Genomic DNA, 19,065 nt, shown 5'->3' with positions numbered 1-19,065 from the left:
ATCCCATTTATTGATTTTTTAAATTTATTTCTTGTGCTTTAGGAGTTTTGTTAAAGAAGTCGGGGTCTAATCTGACGTGATGAATATTTGGGCCTACATTTTTTTTTTTTCTATTAGGCACAGGGTCTTTTGGTCTAATTCTTAAGTCCTTGATCCACTGTCAGTTGTGCTTGGTGAGAGATAGAGGCTTGATTTTATTTTGCTGCATACAGTTTCCAGTTTTCCCAGCACCATTTGTTGAAGAGGCTTTCCTCCCATACATGTTTTTGGTGTATTTATCTAGTATGAGATAACTGAATTTATGTGGGTTTGTCTCTATGTCTTCTATCCTGTACCATTGGTCTATTTTGGTGCCAATATCATGCCATTTTTGTTACTATTGCTCTGTATACAGTTTATGATCTGGTACTGTGATGCCACCTGCTTCACTCTTCTTGCTAAGGATTGCTTTAGCTATTCTGGGTCTCTTGTTTTACAGATGAATTTTATGATTTACTTTTCTATTTTTATGAGAAATGCCATTGGGATTTTGATTGGAACTGTATTAGGTCTGTATAACGTTTTTGGTAGTATGGAAATAACATGTGGCATTTAATAAGACTTTTTAAAATTACCCTGATATCACAAGGGAAAAAAAGGAACTTCAGAACTGTATATGGCATGAATATAAATTCAAAATTCTGAAAAGTTCCCATTCAACCAAATACTGCAATTATAAAAAAGACTCTACACAACCACTGAGATTTAATCCAGAAAGGCAAAGAAATACTGCAAAGCTGCATTTGAAGCATGTTATGGTTTGGATGTGAAAAGCTAATGTGTGAGACAGTGCAAGAAGGTTCAGAGGAGAAATGATTGTTTTATGAGTTTTAACCCAATCAGTGAATTAATCTCCTGATAGGGATTAACTGAGTGGTAACTGAAATGGTAGGGCTTGGCTGGAGGATATGGGAATTGGGACATGGCTTTGGGGTATATATTTGTATCTGGCAAGTGGAGACTTCTCTCTCTGTTTCCTTATCACCATATGAGCTGCTTCCCTCTGCCACACTATTCTCCCATGATATTCTCTCTTACCTTGACCCTGGAAGAATGAAGCTGGCCTTCTTTGGACCTGTGAAACCGTGAGCCCTCAAATAAATTGTGCCTCCTCTACAATTGTTTTGATGGGGTCTTTAAGTCACAGCAGTGAAAAAGCTGACTAAAATAGACCACAAAAAATAATACACATCTATCAATTGTCTACAAAACAAAAACCAAATAACTGTCTCAAAAGATACAGAAAAAGCATTTCACAAAATTCAACAACTCTTCATAAAAAAATCACTAAACTAATTAGGAATAGAGGGCAACCTTCTTAATATGATAAAGCATATGTTCCAGAATGAAAAGTATGTATGCTTTATCATATAGGGTAAATCCCACAGCTAATATTATATCAATGTCAAAGACTGAAAGCTTTTCTGCTAAGGTCAGGAACAAGACAAGCATGTATGCTCTTGCAAGGCCCCATCAACAACAGAAGAACTTTATTCGCAATGCCAACTAGGTCTCAAAATTTTGTGATATCATCAAAACCAAGGAATACCTAAGAATATGCATAGCCAAGAGGACTCTGAAGAAATAAAATGACTAAATACAAAGTGGTTTCATAAATGGGATGATGGAAGAGAAGAAGACTAACTGTAAACTATGGAAATCAGAGTAAAGTATGGACTTTGAAACACAGCAGTGCATCAACATTCGGCCATTAATTATTCTAAAAGTTTCATAATAATGTAAGATATTGGTGACGTGGAAAAATGAGTGTGTGACATATCAGAACACTCTTTACTAACTTCATACATTTTTATAAAGCTAAAATGTTTCTAAAATGTGCTTAAAATATTTAAAGATAATAGCTTTGAGGTAAATCTCTTCTCATAAAGAAGGTATATAAATAGGGAAAAACCTCCAGTTTTCCAACTACAAATATAATATTTAATCCAAGCAAGGAGTGTTAATCAATTGTATCATAATTGATGAAACATTTTGAGCAAGAAGGAATCCACACAGTATTAACATGTCACCCTACAGAATAATATAACACTCATGTATATTTTTAGCTAAGCAAAAATTAATTAAGCAATTTATATTGGTCTATCTCAAAATGTGTGTATAATACACGTAATACATATATGCATGCATGTATTGTATACTTATTTTCATAAATGTGTACATATAAATATATATGGCATATACTTATACATATTTATACTCATAATATTGTTTATAATAGAAATAAGTTGTGTTTATAATGGAAATATCTGTGGAACACTACCAATCCAGTTAGGAAAATGTAGCATACCTATCATCCCTGAAAATATTTAACTTGAATCTAATCAAGAGGAAACATTAGAAAATACAGAGTTTAGATATTTTACAAGGCATCTATTGTACAAGGAAAGTCACATATACATATATAGTACATTTATACATATGATTTACATATGGATTTGAATTATTTGTATAAATATATACTTTAGTTTAAAAATTTTTACATATTAAATAAACTCAGTTTAAAGATCTTAACCCATTTCCCCTCACAATTTCTGAATCAGGCAGCCCTCAATACCAGAATTTTAATTCAAAGAACTTTTGGGCTGCAACAGAATGCAGCAGTAACATGTAGATACTCCTTAATTAGGTACATATCATGTTTTGCCTTAATTCAATCATCTAGTCTCCTTTGATTGACAGAAATCCAGCTGCTGTGATTGACTAACACTCAGCTATTGGTTATGAGAGTATATTCCTAAGTCAGGCTTTTTGCTTTATTTCAATAACTAAGTTAGGTTGCAGTTCATTACTTAAGAACATAAGTGCAGAGGCACACTCTGGTCTAAATTTAATTCAAATAAACAGTATTATGAGTATAAATATGTATAAGTATATGCCATATATATTTATATGTACATATTTATGAAAATAGGTATACAATACATGAATGCATATATGTATTATGTGAATGTATACACACATTTTGAGATAGACCAATATAAATTGCTATTGCCTAATTCATTTTTGCTTAGCAAAAAATACACATAAATATTATACTTTTATATTATTCTGCTAAATTTTCTGTTGTTTCAGGAGCTTTCAAAATAAATTTGGGGGGTTGGGGATATAGCTCAGTTGGTAGGGCACTTGCCTTGCATGTACAAGGCCCTGGGTTCGGTTCCCAGCACCACAAAAATCACCAAACAAACAGATAAATAAATAAATTTGAGACAAATGTGATTGATCCATATCTCTCTTGAATTTCTGCTAACTTCACAGCTTAGATTTCTTTTTAAAATTTATTTTATTTTTTTGTGATGCTGGAGATTGAACCCAGGGCCTTGTGCATGCTAGGCAAGCACTCAACCTACTGAGCTATAACCCCAGCCGCTAAATTTATTTTTTGATTAGTATGTTACAGCTATACATAATTGTGGAATTTGCTTAATTTGCTCAATTCAATGCAGACTTTTGTTAGCTTTCCTGCTCCACCCTCCCCCAATTACCTTCCTTTACTCTGTCTTCCTTCTATTAATTAATTAATTAAATTGTTGCATTATATTTAAAAGCAGATTTTTTATTTGTGATATAATGAAAAATCTGCTTTTAAATATAAGTAATATAGTCACACATGTGCATAGCATAGTTGGTCCATTTTATTTTGTCATCCCTCCCCATTGTCATCCTTCCAGCTTCCCTTACTATCCCTTTTCCCTACTCCTATTTTCATGAGATCTTCCCTCTTTAAAAATTTTATATTTTTCTCTAGTTTCTATATGTGATAAAGAATCTACCTTTGACTTCCTGTTCATGATTTATTTTACTTAGCTGGATATTCTTCACTTCCATCCATTTTACCAATACATGACATAATTTTGTTCTTTTTTTTAATGGCTGAATAAAACTTCAGTGTGCATATACAACACAATTTCTTTATGCACTCATCTATTAATGGACCCCTAAGCTGGATTAAGATTGATTGTCTATTGTGAAATGCACTGCTATAAACATTGGCATGCATGTATCACTATAATATGCTGATTTTAGTTCTTCTGGATAAATAACAAGGAGTGGGATAGTGGGGCATATGGTGGGTCCGTTTCTGTTTTCTGATTCTTTTCCAAAACTCTCTTCTAAAGTGTTGGTACTAATTTTCAGTCCCACCAATAATATATGAGTGTAACTTTGCTTGTACATCCTTGTCAGAATTTATTGTTTTTTGTATTCCTGATAGTTGCCATTCAAACTGGAGTGAGAAGAAATCTCAATGTATCTTTGACATGCATTTTTATGATTACCAAGGGTATCTTACATTCATAGAAATTTCTTTGTTGTTCTATATTTAGATTATGTAATTTATAACAAGCATTAATAGTTTAGACCATGAATTCTGGAACCGGATATCCTGGATTTGATTCCTGAGCTGAACCATTATATCTCTGTGGATAAATTAGGAAATTTCTGTAGTCTTCAACTTTTTATTTTGGGGTTATTGAAATTGAAAAATATTAATGAGAGTAAAAGACTTAATACATGTACTAAATAGTGAAGTGGATACACTGAAAAGGTATTTGTTAACTAAGACAATGTGTGAGAATTCATTTGAGCATTAAGGGATACATATTAGAGATCAGCAAGAGACATAATTGTTGCAACTAGCATTTAATCTATTGCAAACAGAATCTTTTTAAACAAATCTTAACAGTAAGAAGATCTATTGGATTATATGACTGTTAGAGATGATTTCATTCCTTTAATTTGTATGCCATGGATTCTCTCAGTTCAGCCCTTTAGTGCTGACTATGACCGTAGGCTGATTTTCTTTTTGATGACTAAATAGGAGTAGGCTGTAACGAACTTCACACCTATTTATTTAGAGAGAGCAATATGAATTTTTTTTGCAGTGTGTGTGTGTGTGTGTGTGTGTGTGAATGTCTTTTAAATAAAAGAAACTCATTTCTCAGAAACTTCCATAAAAATCACCTCTTTTGTCTCAATGGCCCCAAGTAAGTGACATAGTGTTTCATCAAGAGATGTCTGGAACTCAGTGGTGGATTAGTGGTGAGGATTAGTGGTGGGTGCTCTTGAAATAAACAATAAAAATCACAGTGCTATTAGAAAAGAAAAAGCAAATCAATGAATATAATTCTGAGAACTGAAAATTACCATTAAAATACCATGTGTATAATATACATCCAATTCAGAGATTCTTAAACTTTTTGGTCTCTGAATTCTTTTATGGTTGTGAAACATATTTCATATCCTCAGAGACTTTGCAAATGTCTGTTGATGTTTTCCAGATTAGAAGTCAAAACAGAAAAACTAAAAACATTTGTCATTCAAAATTATAAAAAATTAAATGCATTTAATTCTAACATAGGTATACAAAGAATATTTTGAAAGAAATATTTACTGAATATCCAAATATTTCAGGCACAGTTTGAGTACTGGTAATATAAAATCAGAAGTGACATGGTTGAAACACACAAAGAAGGAAGTACTGAAATTTTGGGGAGAAAAAATTTTGATTAATTGATATGTGAATTACAGTCTCATATATGTTGGTTATATAAAGCAAAGTCTTTGAAAAAATAAACATCTTATGATTTTAATTATGAATAGTGTTGTTATAAAATACAAATTGACAACTCACCATATACAGGTACTTTTAATTTCAGAGTAAAAATGACTGACACTAAAAATGAAAACATTCTTAATTAGAAGATATTATCTTTGCATACACATTCAAACATGTTCTCCTGAAGGACCTAAAATCAATTTGAAGAGCAAATTCAAATATAGTTTGCTTTCCAGAGATGGTGTTGCATAAACAAATATTAGTATTTGAGACCTTGGAATGTGCCTTAAATTATAAGATTGTATTTTGGAATTCAAGGAATTTGCAAAAAATATTAAATAGTAGCATCTTCTATACATGGGTAACTGTTATTCCTAGTATTTTTTGTATTTGTCAAAAATTGGAACAGATTTCACATCGGCATTCAGGCAATATCATTTTAGTTTATATCTAATGGAATGAGGTACCTTATATTTTGAAGTACACTTTAGCAGTCCTACTTTCTACATTAATTTGACAGCAATATCATCATGCTGCCAGAATTTAATATTTTATTCCTGAAACAGGTGTTTTCTACTTTCTCAATACCTGTATATTAAGAAAAAGATATTATTAAGTTAAAATCAATTTTCCAAGGGAGACGGATAATATTTGTTTCAAAATGGTACAAAGTTATCTCTTTATCACAATTCTTTTGATGACATTTATTACTTCCTTATTTCTTAGACTATAAATAAAAGGGTTTAACAGAGGAATAACTAGAGTATAAAATACAGCAACGGGTATATCGTTATTGCCTTCTTTAAATGAATTTGGCCGAATATACATGAAAAGCAGAGAACCATAGAATATTGACACAGAGAGGAAATGGGAGGCACAAGTAGATAGAGCTTTGCCTCTTCCTTTTTTGGATTTCATTGTGAATATAGTGAAAAGAATATAGAAATAAGAGATTAGTACTGCAGTAATAGTAAAGATTTGAATAAACCCTGACAAAATAAGTACCATCAATTCATTGATATAAGGATCAACACAAGAAAGTCTGTATAATGGAAGGACATCACAAAAAAAATGATTGATTTGATGAGACCCACAGAAAACTAACCTAAATAGAAGTCCTACATGAATTGTAGGGTGGAGGTGTCCAGCTATGTAGGCTCCTGTGGTCATCTGAATGCAGAGTTTCTTTGACATCAGAGTGTGGTACTGCAGTGGTCTGCATATGGCCACATAGCGGTCATAGGCCATTGCTGCTAGAAGAAAGCAGTCTACAGTTTCAGCAAAACAGAAAAAATAGAATTGTGTTATACATTCATAGAGGGAAATTCTTCTGTCCTTAGAAAAGAAGTTCTGTAACATCTTGGGAGAGATGGCACAGGGACAGCAGGAATCCATGAGAGCCAGGTTGCCCAGGAAGATATACATTGGTGTGTGAAGACGGCGCTCCATGTAAATCAAGGCCACCAACCCTAGATTCCCCACCATGGTGACCAGATAGATGGCAGAGAACACTACGAACAGAAGAGTCTTTAGGTCTGGATTATCTGTAAATCCCATGAGGATGAAATCTGTTGTTAAGGAGTAATTATCCTTAGTCATCTCTAGCTTTTCTGTTGGGAGAAAAATTTTGTACATACAATGTTCTAATTGAGAATATATAATTTTCAACTATTTTTTTTTTCAAATGGAGGGGCTTATTCTTCCAGTATCCTGTTTACTCTCAAGATTACAACTACAGTTACCATTAGGAGTCATTCATTTGGTGAAAGCGTGAGCAAATATGACCTCATGGAACAACTTTTAACATTCACAAAGACTCTTTTTTTTTTTTTTTGGTACCAGGGATTGAACTCAGGGGCATTTAACCAATGAGCCACATCCCCAACCCATTTTTTAAAATATATTTTATTAGAGTCAGGGTCTTGCTGAGTTGCTTAGGGCCTTGCTAAATTGCTGAGGCTGGCTTACATACACAATTCTCCTGCCTCAGGCTCCTGAGTTGCTGGGATTACAGGTGTGTGCTGCTGTTCCCGGATCACAAAGCAATTTTGATAATGTCTTGTATGATACTTAAAGTATGCATTCATGCAATTATAATGTAAAATATGGGTATAATAATTAGATAATTGTACCTAGGTATTTATAGTGTCAGTGTTTGAGATCCTCTAAAATAAATTTAAGACAATTTACCTATAAATGTGCATTTTTTTAAATGTGCATTTTTTATTACAAGAAACATGTTTTATAGGATTAAACATTTTAAAAAAGTCATATTTCAGACATGTCAAATTTATACCTTAGAGATTGTAGAACTATCACTAAAGATGATGGAGGTGACTATTCATCCTTAAAGTGAGTTACTTTGGAACATGAAAGCAATAACACTCCATGCTATTACCTTTCATCCCTTTCCTGGTGTCACCCATTTTTACACATACTGACCCTTTCCGTTCCATGGTTTCCATTGATTATTTTTTCCCAAATATCTAAGTTCTTTCTCTCTATTTTTTTAGTAGGGTATAGTTTACATATAATGCTTTTCAATAAAGTTTGAACTGAATGTTCCAGAATACAACAATCTCCTTTTCTGAATTTCAGAGCATCTCTTCTATACCTAAAGCAATTTCTCCTGTATAATGTACATTGCTTTATTTTATTGCACCTATCTGAAAAATTTTAAAACTATATTACAAGCATTTTGAGATTTTTTTTTTAAATTCATACTTCTGTGAAAGAAGCTGTAAAATATATGGAAAAAAAAAGCAGAATTGATTCCAATCCTAACTTGCCCTATGGGTGAATTGGTTTATCTAGTAATAATCCTTAGTAACCTCTTTGTCTCTGTACATTGTCTTTTTTTTTTTTATTGGTTGTTCACAACATTACAAAGCTCATGACATATTGTACATTGTCTTCTACAAAGAAAATTTTCAACATCAGCATCATAAGAAACTTAGATATCTTTACTTCATCTAAATTGACTCTTTTCTATTATTTTTCAGTTATCTCAGAAAATTTATAAAATTCTGTAAGGTATAACATAATAGATACAAATCTTTTAGGCTTATCTTTATATTTCGGATATAAACACTTAGCAAAAGAAAAAAAACTTTAAATGCAAATAGAAATTTTGAATTCAAAGTTTGTTTTGCTTTAAGAGGCTATTTCCTCTTATTATTTAATGATATATGGGGACCTATCTACTGAGAAATCATGTCATATAAATTCCACTGTCAAAATGTGTCTATACTTCCATAATCAAAACACCAAAAGGAAGATGGTAGAAAATTCTTTGCCTATAATATTAAATTCCAGTTATGTGATTAGTTGTTATAAATAATTTTCAAGGTACTAGGCTGAATTATTTAATTGAATTTTTATGAGCTTACCTATATATTTTAAAATTTGTTCTTATAAGGAAAAAATTAGTGGATTTACACCATTGTTTCTCATCCTATTTGCCATACTATGTGATTTTTGAGAAGAGCCAGAAAGATGAGAATGCTATCAAAATGTAAGAAAAAATGAAAATGGTAAGTGATTCAGAAAGGTAAATATTTATGGCCATAAAAATTAGGAATAAAAATATGTTTAAATGGTTCTCTCACCTAGATTTCTCTGAGAATAAGCTTTTCAAATGCTTTCTTTCCTTTATGGTAATGCTGTCAGAATTTAGAATACATATGTAGCTTTCTCTCCAAAGCATTTGGGATCAGAAGAATACAAGTTTCAGAGAATATTTAGAGATCATCTCTAATAATCATGTCTCTTACACTGCCCACTTAAAGTTTTCCATCATATCCTAAAGGGATCACCCTGCACTGAAATCATGTTATTCCCTGGAGATAATAAGTCCTGAAAAACAAATAAACTAGTTGAAATTAATTAAAGATGTCTTGTGAGACAATGAGGTGAAAGTAAAAGCGCTTCACCGAGGTATGTCTGATGATTATCTTGCTGACTTGTACAGAACTATTCTAACTTTACAATTCTCTTGACACAGGAAAGTGGGGGGCTGAAACTCCAAACCTTGGTTCATGTGTTCTGATGAAAGAAAATTTAAACTCAGTCACAAAAAGCAATGCAAGAGAACTTCATTATAGGTGAAAATAAGGTAAAAACAAAGCGAGGCATAAGCAGTGAACACTCTCAGTAGAGAGAATGGGCTGTTACCAAGCAGAGAACAATAAAGGAGACAATGCTAAGTCTCCAAATTTATTACTGTTTGATGTTAGGAGAACTGGGGACTGTATTTTGTACTCTTTGACAATCAGGTGATCAAGTCCTCCTTCATGTCAGGTGGTGGAATTTTTTGACCTTGGTCAAATTTCAGAAGTGTCACAGTGGTTATCCTATTTAGTGGGGCTTCGCCTACATGTCAATCCCATGTTAATGAGGGCACTGGGGTCAATAGCTGGTCAGAAGTTACCTTATTGTGCCTACAAGGAAATCTTGGAGTGTACCTGGATCAAAGCACTTCCAGAGAGGGTGAAGTGGGATTGCTTAAGCAGTCATGTCAAATCCAATATGTTTAGGAGAAACAAACAGTCCAGCCCCTCTTTTAATAAACGAGCAAGCCCCTATCCAATGCATTGATTCAACTTGACTTTCACAATCAAGAACCAGATGCTGAATCAAGCCAGCCTGACTCTGTCTGGACATGTCAGTGAGACAGTGGTATAAAAACAGTAGTAAGTGAAGGTAGCTTCATGAACACACACACACACACACACACACACACACACAAAGAATGGCGATATTTTCCAGTTCCTTATGTATTTGCTTTTTTCAAAGATAAAAGATTTTATTATAAAATTTACTTCCATGAACATTCACAGAAAAACTGAAAAAAGAGAAGACATATAAGGCATAAATGAATAAAAGGAAAATCAAAACATATGAAATATGTAACTTTGATGATTACCTAATAATAACTATGATTAATAGTGTAATCTACATATTTCCAGAATGTTTATTTTCTTTCAGAAAAGTGAAACCTTATTGAAAAGTGCTCTAAATTCTCTATATCCCAGAAATGTCTCCATATTACCAAGTAAAAAATCTACACATAAATTTCAAGTAAATAGCATTTCTAAATGCCCATAGCAAATTATCTCAAATATAAATCAAGAAAGCATCTTATTTATAATAGCTATAAAATAAAATATCTTGAAATAAATGAACCCAAAGATGTCAAGAATCTCTGCAATGAAAATTATAAAGTATGGATGAAAGAAAGTGAAGTACAGACAAAAATTGTCCATGGATCAGAAGAATTAATATTGTCAAAAATATTCATACTAGCCAAAGCAATCTATAGATTCAATCAATTGTCAATAAATTATTAGTGACCTTATTCACAGAACTTGAAAATAATCCTAAAATTTATATAATAGAATAAATGCCCAGGGCTAGGGATGTGGCTCAGTGGTTAAATGCCCCTGGGTTCAATCCCTGGTACTTAAACAAGCAAACAAACAACAACAATAAACAGAAACCAATATGCTAAATAACCAAAACAATTTTAACATAAAGAAACAAAGCAGAATGAATTTATAACACTGACTTCAAAATATATTATAAATTATTTGTTATCAAATAGCATAATTATCAAATAGCATAAAAAGAGACATATGAAACAATGGAGCAGAACAGTAAGCCTAGAAGTAAACCAATACATCTGTAGCTGAGAGATTTATAAAAGGATGCTAATAATCATATTAGGATAAGACATTCATTTAAATAAATAAGCTGATAACATGGAGAAGAAAAAATTCATGCAGAAGATAAAACATCATCACCAAACTCTCAGTGTTTGCAAGAATCAACTAAATATCGATTAAAGACATAAATATCTTATGAACCTATGAAACTACTAGAAGAAATACACAGGGAATGCTTTGAAAAATTGGACTAGGCAAGGAATTTTTGTAGAAGAACCAAATAATGAGGAATCAAAAGCAAAAATAGGCAAAAAAGATTGCATCAACCGGAAAGCTTCAGCACAACAAAGGAAGTGATCAATAGAGTGAAGGAAAAATCTACAGAACAGGATAAAATATTTGCAATATGTATATTTGACAAGGGGTTGATATACAGAACATATAAAGCAATAATTCAACAGCAATAAAAATAATGCAATTAAATATGGTCCTAAATATTCCTAAGTAGATATTTTCCAAATAAGATATATACATGACCAACAGGTATGTGAAAATTTTTCAAGATGGCTAACCATTTATGCAATGAAAACCAAAACCACAATGTAATATAACCTTACCTCTATAAGAATGGTTATTATGAAAAAAAAACTAATGATAATAAGTACTGGTGAGGATGCAGAGAAAGGGAATTCTAAGGTACTATTGATAGGAAAGTAAATTAGTAGCACTATTATATAAATCCATTATTTATGGATTCTCCTAAAAAATGAAAGATAGCACTGTCAAATAATACAGCAATCCCACTACTGAATATATATCCAAAGCAAATGAAGTCAGTATATCAAAGAAACATCTGTATCTAAGGGGTTGTCCCTGAGCCTACATAATGGAGTATAAACTTATGTTTCTTCCAGCGGTTGAAAAGGCAAAAAGGGATTTTTTTTTTTTGTAGTTGAAAACTGTCTGGTCTAATTCCTAAGTTTTCAATCCAACTTGAATTGAAATTTGTTTTGGGTGGAAGACAGGGATCTGTTTGGAGTTTTCGCCATATGGATTTTAAATTTTCCTAGCATTGTTGGTTAAAAAGGCTATTTTTTCTGCAACACATGTTTTTGGCACCTTTGCCAAGTATCAGATGCCTGTATCTCTGTGAATTTGTCTCTGTGTCTTCTAATTCTATTCCATTGATCTTCATGTCTGTTTTAACATCAATACCATGCTGTTTTTGTTACTATAGCTCTGTAGTATAATTTGAGATCAGGCATTACGGTGCCTCTAGCATTACTCTTCTTGCTTAGTATGGATTTGGCTAGTTTTGGTCTTTTATTCTTTCAAATGAACCTTAGGACTGTTTATCTAGTTTTTGTAAAAATACAATTTAAAGTCTACATATTTACTTATTTTCAACTGTTATGCTTATAGAAATACAGTCACACACATAGGAAGATCTTTGTAAACTTGAGAAGCTCTAAAATAAAAATTTATTGTATTCAAGTAACTTTTGTTTCATTACAAAATCCAGCAGAACTTGGCTGCAGGGCAGGTTTGTACCAGCATTTGCATCACAACTTGCAGATATTAGCCCTATTTTTCTAGGAATATTTTTTTCTTAGTTTTTGAGAATATCATAGACATTTTGATGGGAGTGGCATTGAATATAGATAGCACTTTTGGTATTTTGGTCATTTTGACAATATTTTGTCCATTCAAGAACATAGGTGATCATTCCATCTTTGATTTCTTTTTTTCGACGTTCTCTAGTTTTCATTGTAAATCTCTTTCACCTTGATTTTAATCCTAAGAATTTTTTGAGGTTTTTGTGATTGGTATAGTTTTCCTGATTTCTTTCTCAATGGATTCATAATTAGAGAAGAGGAAAGCTATTGATTGTTGCTTGTTTATCTTGAATCCTTCTACTTTGGTGAATTTTAAAATCATGTCTAGAATTTTTTGTGGGGTATTTTCTGTCTTCTTTGACAAAGAATCATGTCATCAGCAAACAGAGATAATTTGACTTCTTCTTTTCCAATTTGTATAATTTTAATTTCCTTTTCTTGCCTTATTGCTCTGGCAAGAGATTCAAGAACTGTATGAAACAGTAATGGTGAGAGTGGACATGCTAGTCTTATTCTGATTTTAAAGTAAATGCTCTCAGATTTTCTTTGTTGATTATAATGTTGGCTTTGTGTTTATTGTAGATAAGTTCCTTTGCAAAGTTGAGATAAGTTCCTTTTATCTTAGGTTCTCTGGCATTTTTAACATGAATTGTTGTTGGATATTGTCAATGCCTTTCTTGCATCTGTTGAGTTGGTCATGTGATTCTTGTCTTTAATTATATTTATGTGGTGAATTGTATTTATTTATTGGTGTATGTTGAACCAACCTGATGTCCTCAGAATAAAATCCAATTGATCATCATGTACTATAGTCTTCATATGTTTTTGGAAGTTGTTTGCTAATACTGTATTAAATATTTTTGCATCTATGTTCATCAGGGACCAAACGCTATAGTCTGATAAAGTTTCTGCCCATTTTATAACCATAGAATGGGGATTATATTCCAACAGGAATTTCAGAAGGGCAAACCATATTCAACATCTCTTCACATAAGGAAAAGCTGAGACAATTTGGCCCAGCACATACATCTTAAAGGATATGCTGAAAGTAAGTCTTCTCAAGGTTTTTCACACACACACACACACACACACACACACATACACACACACACTCAAAACACTAGCAATAGTAATTATGCAATTATATAACACTACTTACAGATATTTTCTTCTTTCCTCTCATACCTGATTTAAACTTATACAAGGAAATATGTAAATAATATAATATATGTAAATAATAATATGTAAATAATATAACATTATATATTATAATAATTTATAAATAAAATCTTTGTGTACTATATTTGCCTATAATATCATAAAGGAGGTGGAGAGGAGGAACATACTGGGTTAAGGAAATAAGGACATGTTCTACAGTAAAAATTATAAAAATATTTATGTTTGTAATGTGTGAATTTGGTATTAGTAACAATACAAAAACACAAGTGGGACAGTAATTACAGCTATATAAGAGTAATACTTCTGTATACCACTATTTAAACCTAGCATATATCTGAAGCTAATACTGTCAAGAAGTATATGGTAAGCATACACACAGACACACAAATTAGATAGAGAAAATTATTACTGCAACATTAGAAGATACTCCCCCCCCAAATGAAAGCAGTGAAGAAAAAAACAGAGGAATAAAAATATATGAGGCATAAAAAAAACACACAAAAAATGGAAGCTTTAAATTAATAACATTAACTGTGAATATACAGAATAATCATATTTTTTTTATTGGTTGTTCAAAACATTACAAAGCTCTTGACATATCATATTTCAAACATTCGTTTCAAGTGAGTTATGAACTCCGATTTTTACCCCAAATACAGATTGCAGAATCACATCGGTTACACATACACATTTTTACATAATGCCATACGAGTGACTGTTGTATTCTGCTATCTTTCCTGTCCTCTACTATCCCCCCTCCCCCCCATCTTCTCTTTCTATCCCATCTGCTGTAATTCGTTTATCTCCTTTTTTTTTTCCAATTCCCCTCACAACCTCTTATATGTAGTTTTTTATAACAATGAGGGTCTCTTTCCATTTCCATGCAATTCCCCTTTTCTCTCCCTTTCCCTCCCACCTCGTGTCTCTGTTTAATGTTAATATTTTCTTCCTGCTCTTCCTCCCAGCTCTATTCTTAGTTGCTCTCATTATATCAAAGAAGACATTTGGTATTTGTTTTTTAGGGATTGGCTAGCTTCACTAAGCATGATCTGTTCTAGTGCCATCCATTTCCCTGCGAATTCCATGATTTTGTCATTTTTTTAGTGCTGCGTAATACTCCATGGTGTATAAATGCCACATTTTTTAATCCGTTCATCCATTGAAGGGCATCTGGGTTGGTTCCACAGTCTAGCTATTGTGAATTGTGCTGCTGTGAACATCGATGTGGCAGTATCCCTGTAGTACGCTCTTTTAAGGTCTTCAGGGAATAGTCCAAGAAGGGCAATAGCTGGGTCAAATGGTGGTTCCATTCCCAGCTTTCCCAGGAATCTCCATACTGCTTTCCAAATTGGTCCAACCAATTTGCAGTCCCACCAGCAATGTACAAGAGTACCCTTTTCCCCACATCCTAATGAGCACTTGTTGTTGTTTGACTTCATAATGGCTGCCAATCTTACTGGAGTGAGATGGTATCTTAGGGTGGTTTTGATTTGCATTTCTCTGACTGCTAGAGATGATGAGCATTTTTTCATGTACTTGTTGATTGATTGTATGTCCTCCTCTGAGAAGTGTCTGTTCAGGTCCTTGGCCCATTTGTTGATTGGGTTATTTGTTGTCTTATTGTCTAATTTTTTGAGTTCTTTGTATATTCTGGATATTAGGGCTCTATCTGAAGTGTGAGGGGTAAATATTTGTTCCCATGATGTAGGCTCCCTATTTACCTCTCTTATTGTTTCTCTTGCTGTGAGAAAACTTTTTAGTTTAAGTAAGTCCCATTTGTTGATTCTTGCTATTAACTCTTGTGCTATGGGTGTCCTGTTAAGGAATTTGGAGCCTGACCCCACAATATGTAGATCAGACCCAACTTTTTCTTCTATCATATGCAAAGTCTCTGATTTGATATCCAGGTCCTTGATCCATTTTGAGTTAACTTTTGTGCATGGTGAGAGGAGGGGATTCAGTTTCATTCTGTTGCATATGGATTTCCAGTTTTCCCAACACCATTTGTTGAAGATGCTATCCTTCCTCCATTGCATGCTTTTAGCCCCTTTATCAAATATAAGATAGTTGTAACTTTGTGGATTAGTCTCTGTATCCTCTATTCTGTACCATTGGTCCATCCGCCTGTTTTGGTACCAGTACCATGCTGTTTTTGTTACTATTGCTCTGTAATATAGTTTGAAATCTGGTATTGCTATACCACCTGATTCACACTTCCTGCTTAGAATTGCTTTTTCTATTCTGGGTCTTTTATTTTTCCATATGAATTTCATGATTGCTTTATCTATTTCTACCAGCAATGCCATTGGGATTTTGATTGGCATTGCATTAAACCTATAGAGAACTTTTGCTAATATCGCCATTTTGATGATGTTAGTTCTGCCTATCCATGAACAGGGTATATTTTTCCATCTTCTAAGATCTTCTTCTACTTCTCTTTTTAGAGTTCTGTAGTTTTCATTGTATAAATCTTTCACCTCTTTTGTTAGGTTGATTCCCAAGTATTTTATTTTTTTTGAGGATATTGTGAATGGAGTGTTTTTCCTTATTTCCATTTCAGAAGTTTTGTTGCTGATATACAGAAATGCCTTTGATTTGTGTGTGTTGATTTTATATCCTGCCACTTTGCTGAATTCATTTATTAGTTCTAGTAGTTTTTTTGTAGACCCTTTTGGGTCTTCTAGGTATATAATCATGTCATCCGCAAATAGTGATAATTTAAGCTCTTCTTTTCCAATTTTTATGCCTTTAATTTCTTTCGTTTGTCTAATTGCTCTGGCCAGTGTTTCGAGAACTATATTGAATAGAAGTGGTGATAGAGGGCATCCCTGTCTTGTTCCAGATTTTAGAGGGAATGCCTTCAATTTTTCTCCATTCAGAATGATGCTAGCCTGGGGCTTAGCATAGATAGCTTTTACAATGTCAAGGTAACTTCCTGTTATCCCTAGTTTTTCTAATGTTTTGAACATAAAGGGATGCTGTACTTTGTTGAATGCTTTTTCTGCGTCTATCGAGATGATCATATGGTTCTTATTTTTAAGTCTATTGATATGGTGAATAACATTTATTGATTTCCATATATTGAACCATCCTTGCATCCCAGGGATGAATCCTACTTGATCATGGTGCACAATTTTTTTGATGTGCCTTTGTATCCGATTCGCCAGAATTTTATTGAGGATTTTTGCATCTAGGTTCATTAGAGATATTGGTCTGTAGTTTTCTTTCTTTGAGGTGTCTTTGTCTAGCTTCGGAATCAATGTGATGTTGGCCTCATAGAATGAATTTGGAAGAGCTCCCTCTTTTTCTATTTCCTGGAATAACTTGAAAAGTATTGGTATTAATTCTTCTTTAAAGGTTTTGTAAAACTCCGCTGTATACCCGTCCGGTCCTGGGCTTTTCTTGGTTGGTAGTCTTTTGATTGCTTCTTCAATTTCATCCATTGATATTGGTCTGTTCAAATTGTGTGTGTCCTCCTGACTCAGTCTGGGAAAATCATATGTCTTAAGGAATTTATCAATGTCTTCACTATCTTCTATTTTATTGGAGTATAGGTTTTCAAAATAATTTCTAATTGTCTTCTGTATTTCTGTAGCATCTGTTGTGATATTGCCTTTTTCATCCCTTATGTTAGTAATTTGATTTCTCTCTCTTCTTCTCTTCATTAGCATGGCTAAGGGTCTGTCAATCTTGTTTATTTTTTCAAAGAACCAACTTTTAGTTTTGTTAATTTTTTCAATAGTTTCTTTTGTTTCAATTTCGTTGATTTCCGCTCTGATTTTAATTATTTCTTGCTTTCTGCTGCATTTGCTGTTGTTTTGCTCTTCCTTTTCTAGGGCTTTGAGATGAAGTGTGAGCTCATTTACTTGTTGGTTTTTCCTTTTTTTGAGGAATGACCTCCAGGCGATGAATTTCCCTCTTAAAACTGCTTTCATTGTGTCCCATAGATTCTGATATGTTGTGTCTGTATTTTCATTTATCTCTAAGAATTTTTTGATTTCCTCCTTTATGTCTTCTGTAACCCTTTGATCATTCAGTAACATATTGTTCATTTTCCATGTGATATTGAATTTTCCCTTCCTTCTTTTATCATTGATTTCCAGTTTCATTCCATTATGATCAGATAAAATGCATGGTATTATCTCCACCCCTTTATATTTACTGAGGGTTGCCCTATGCCATAATATATGGTCTATTTTTGAGAAGGATCCATGTGCTGCTGAGAAAAAAGTATATCCACTTGATGATGGTTGATATATTCTATATATGTCAGTTAAGTCTAGGTTATTGATTGTGGTATTGAGTTCTATAGTTTCTTTATTCAACTTTTGTTTGGAGGATCTGTCCAATGGTGAGAGAGGTGTGTTGAAGTTACCCATAATTATTGTGTTGTGGTCTATTTGATTCTTGAACTTGAGGAGAATTTGTTTCATGAACTTCACAGCACCATTATTAGGTGCATAAATATTGATAATTGTTATATCTTGTTGTTTAATGGTTCCTTTTAACAGTATATAATGTCCTTCCTTATCCCTTTGGATTAATTTAGTCTTGAAGTCGATTTTATTCGATATGAGGATGGCCACCCCTGCTTGCTTGCGAGGACCGTGTGCGTAGTATATTTTTTCCCAACCTTTCACCTTCAGCCTGTGTATGTCTTTTCCAGTCAGGTGTGTCTCCTGGAGGCAGCATATTGTTGGATTTGTTTTTTTAATCCATGTTACCAGCCTATGTCCCTCTATTGGAGTGTTTAAACCATTAATGTTTAGAGTTACTATTGATATATGGTTTGTACTTCCAGCCATGTTTGATTATTTATCTCTTTCTTTTTTTTTTTTTTCAATTTAGTTTGTTTCTCCATGATTTGCTTTCCCCCCTCCGTCTGTCTTTACTGAGGTACTTCCCAATGTTGGCTTTGGTTATTGTTTTTCATTTCTTCCTTGTGGAGTGTTTTGCTCAAGATACTTTGCAATGCTGGTTTTCTGGCTGC

General features: G+C 33.0%; 1 protein-coding gene across 1 annotated transcript; it reads right to left on the bottom strand.

The window, feature by feature from the left end:
* Positions 1-6,289: 6,289 nt before the first annotated feature.
* Positions 6,290-7,216, bottom strand: LOC113192313 (olfactory receptor 5K3-like). The gene has a single exon (XM_026402430.2). The coding sequence runs from the start codon at positions 7,214-7,216 to the stop codon at positions 6,290-6,292; it is 927 nt and encodes a 308-aa protein (XP_026258215.2).
* Positions 7,217-19,065: the final 11,849 nt, after the last annotated feature.

The sequence above is a fragment of the Urocitellus parryii genome, chromosome 2 (assembly GCF_045843805.1).
Source record: "Urocitellus parryii isolate mUroPar1 chromosome 2, mUroPar1.hap1, whole genome shotgun sequence".
In the NCBI taxonomy this organism is placed as follows: Eukaryota; Metazoa; Chordata; class Mammalia; order Rodentia; family Sciuridae; genus Urocitellus; species Urocitellus parryii.
Note: the sequence above shows the minus strand (reverse complement) of the source record. Positions and strands in the feature narration are given on the sequence as shown.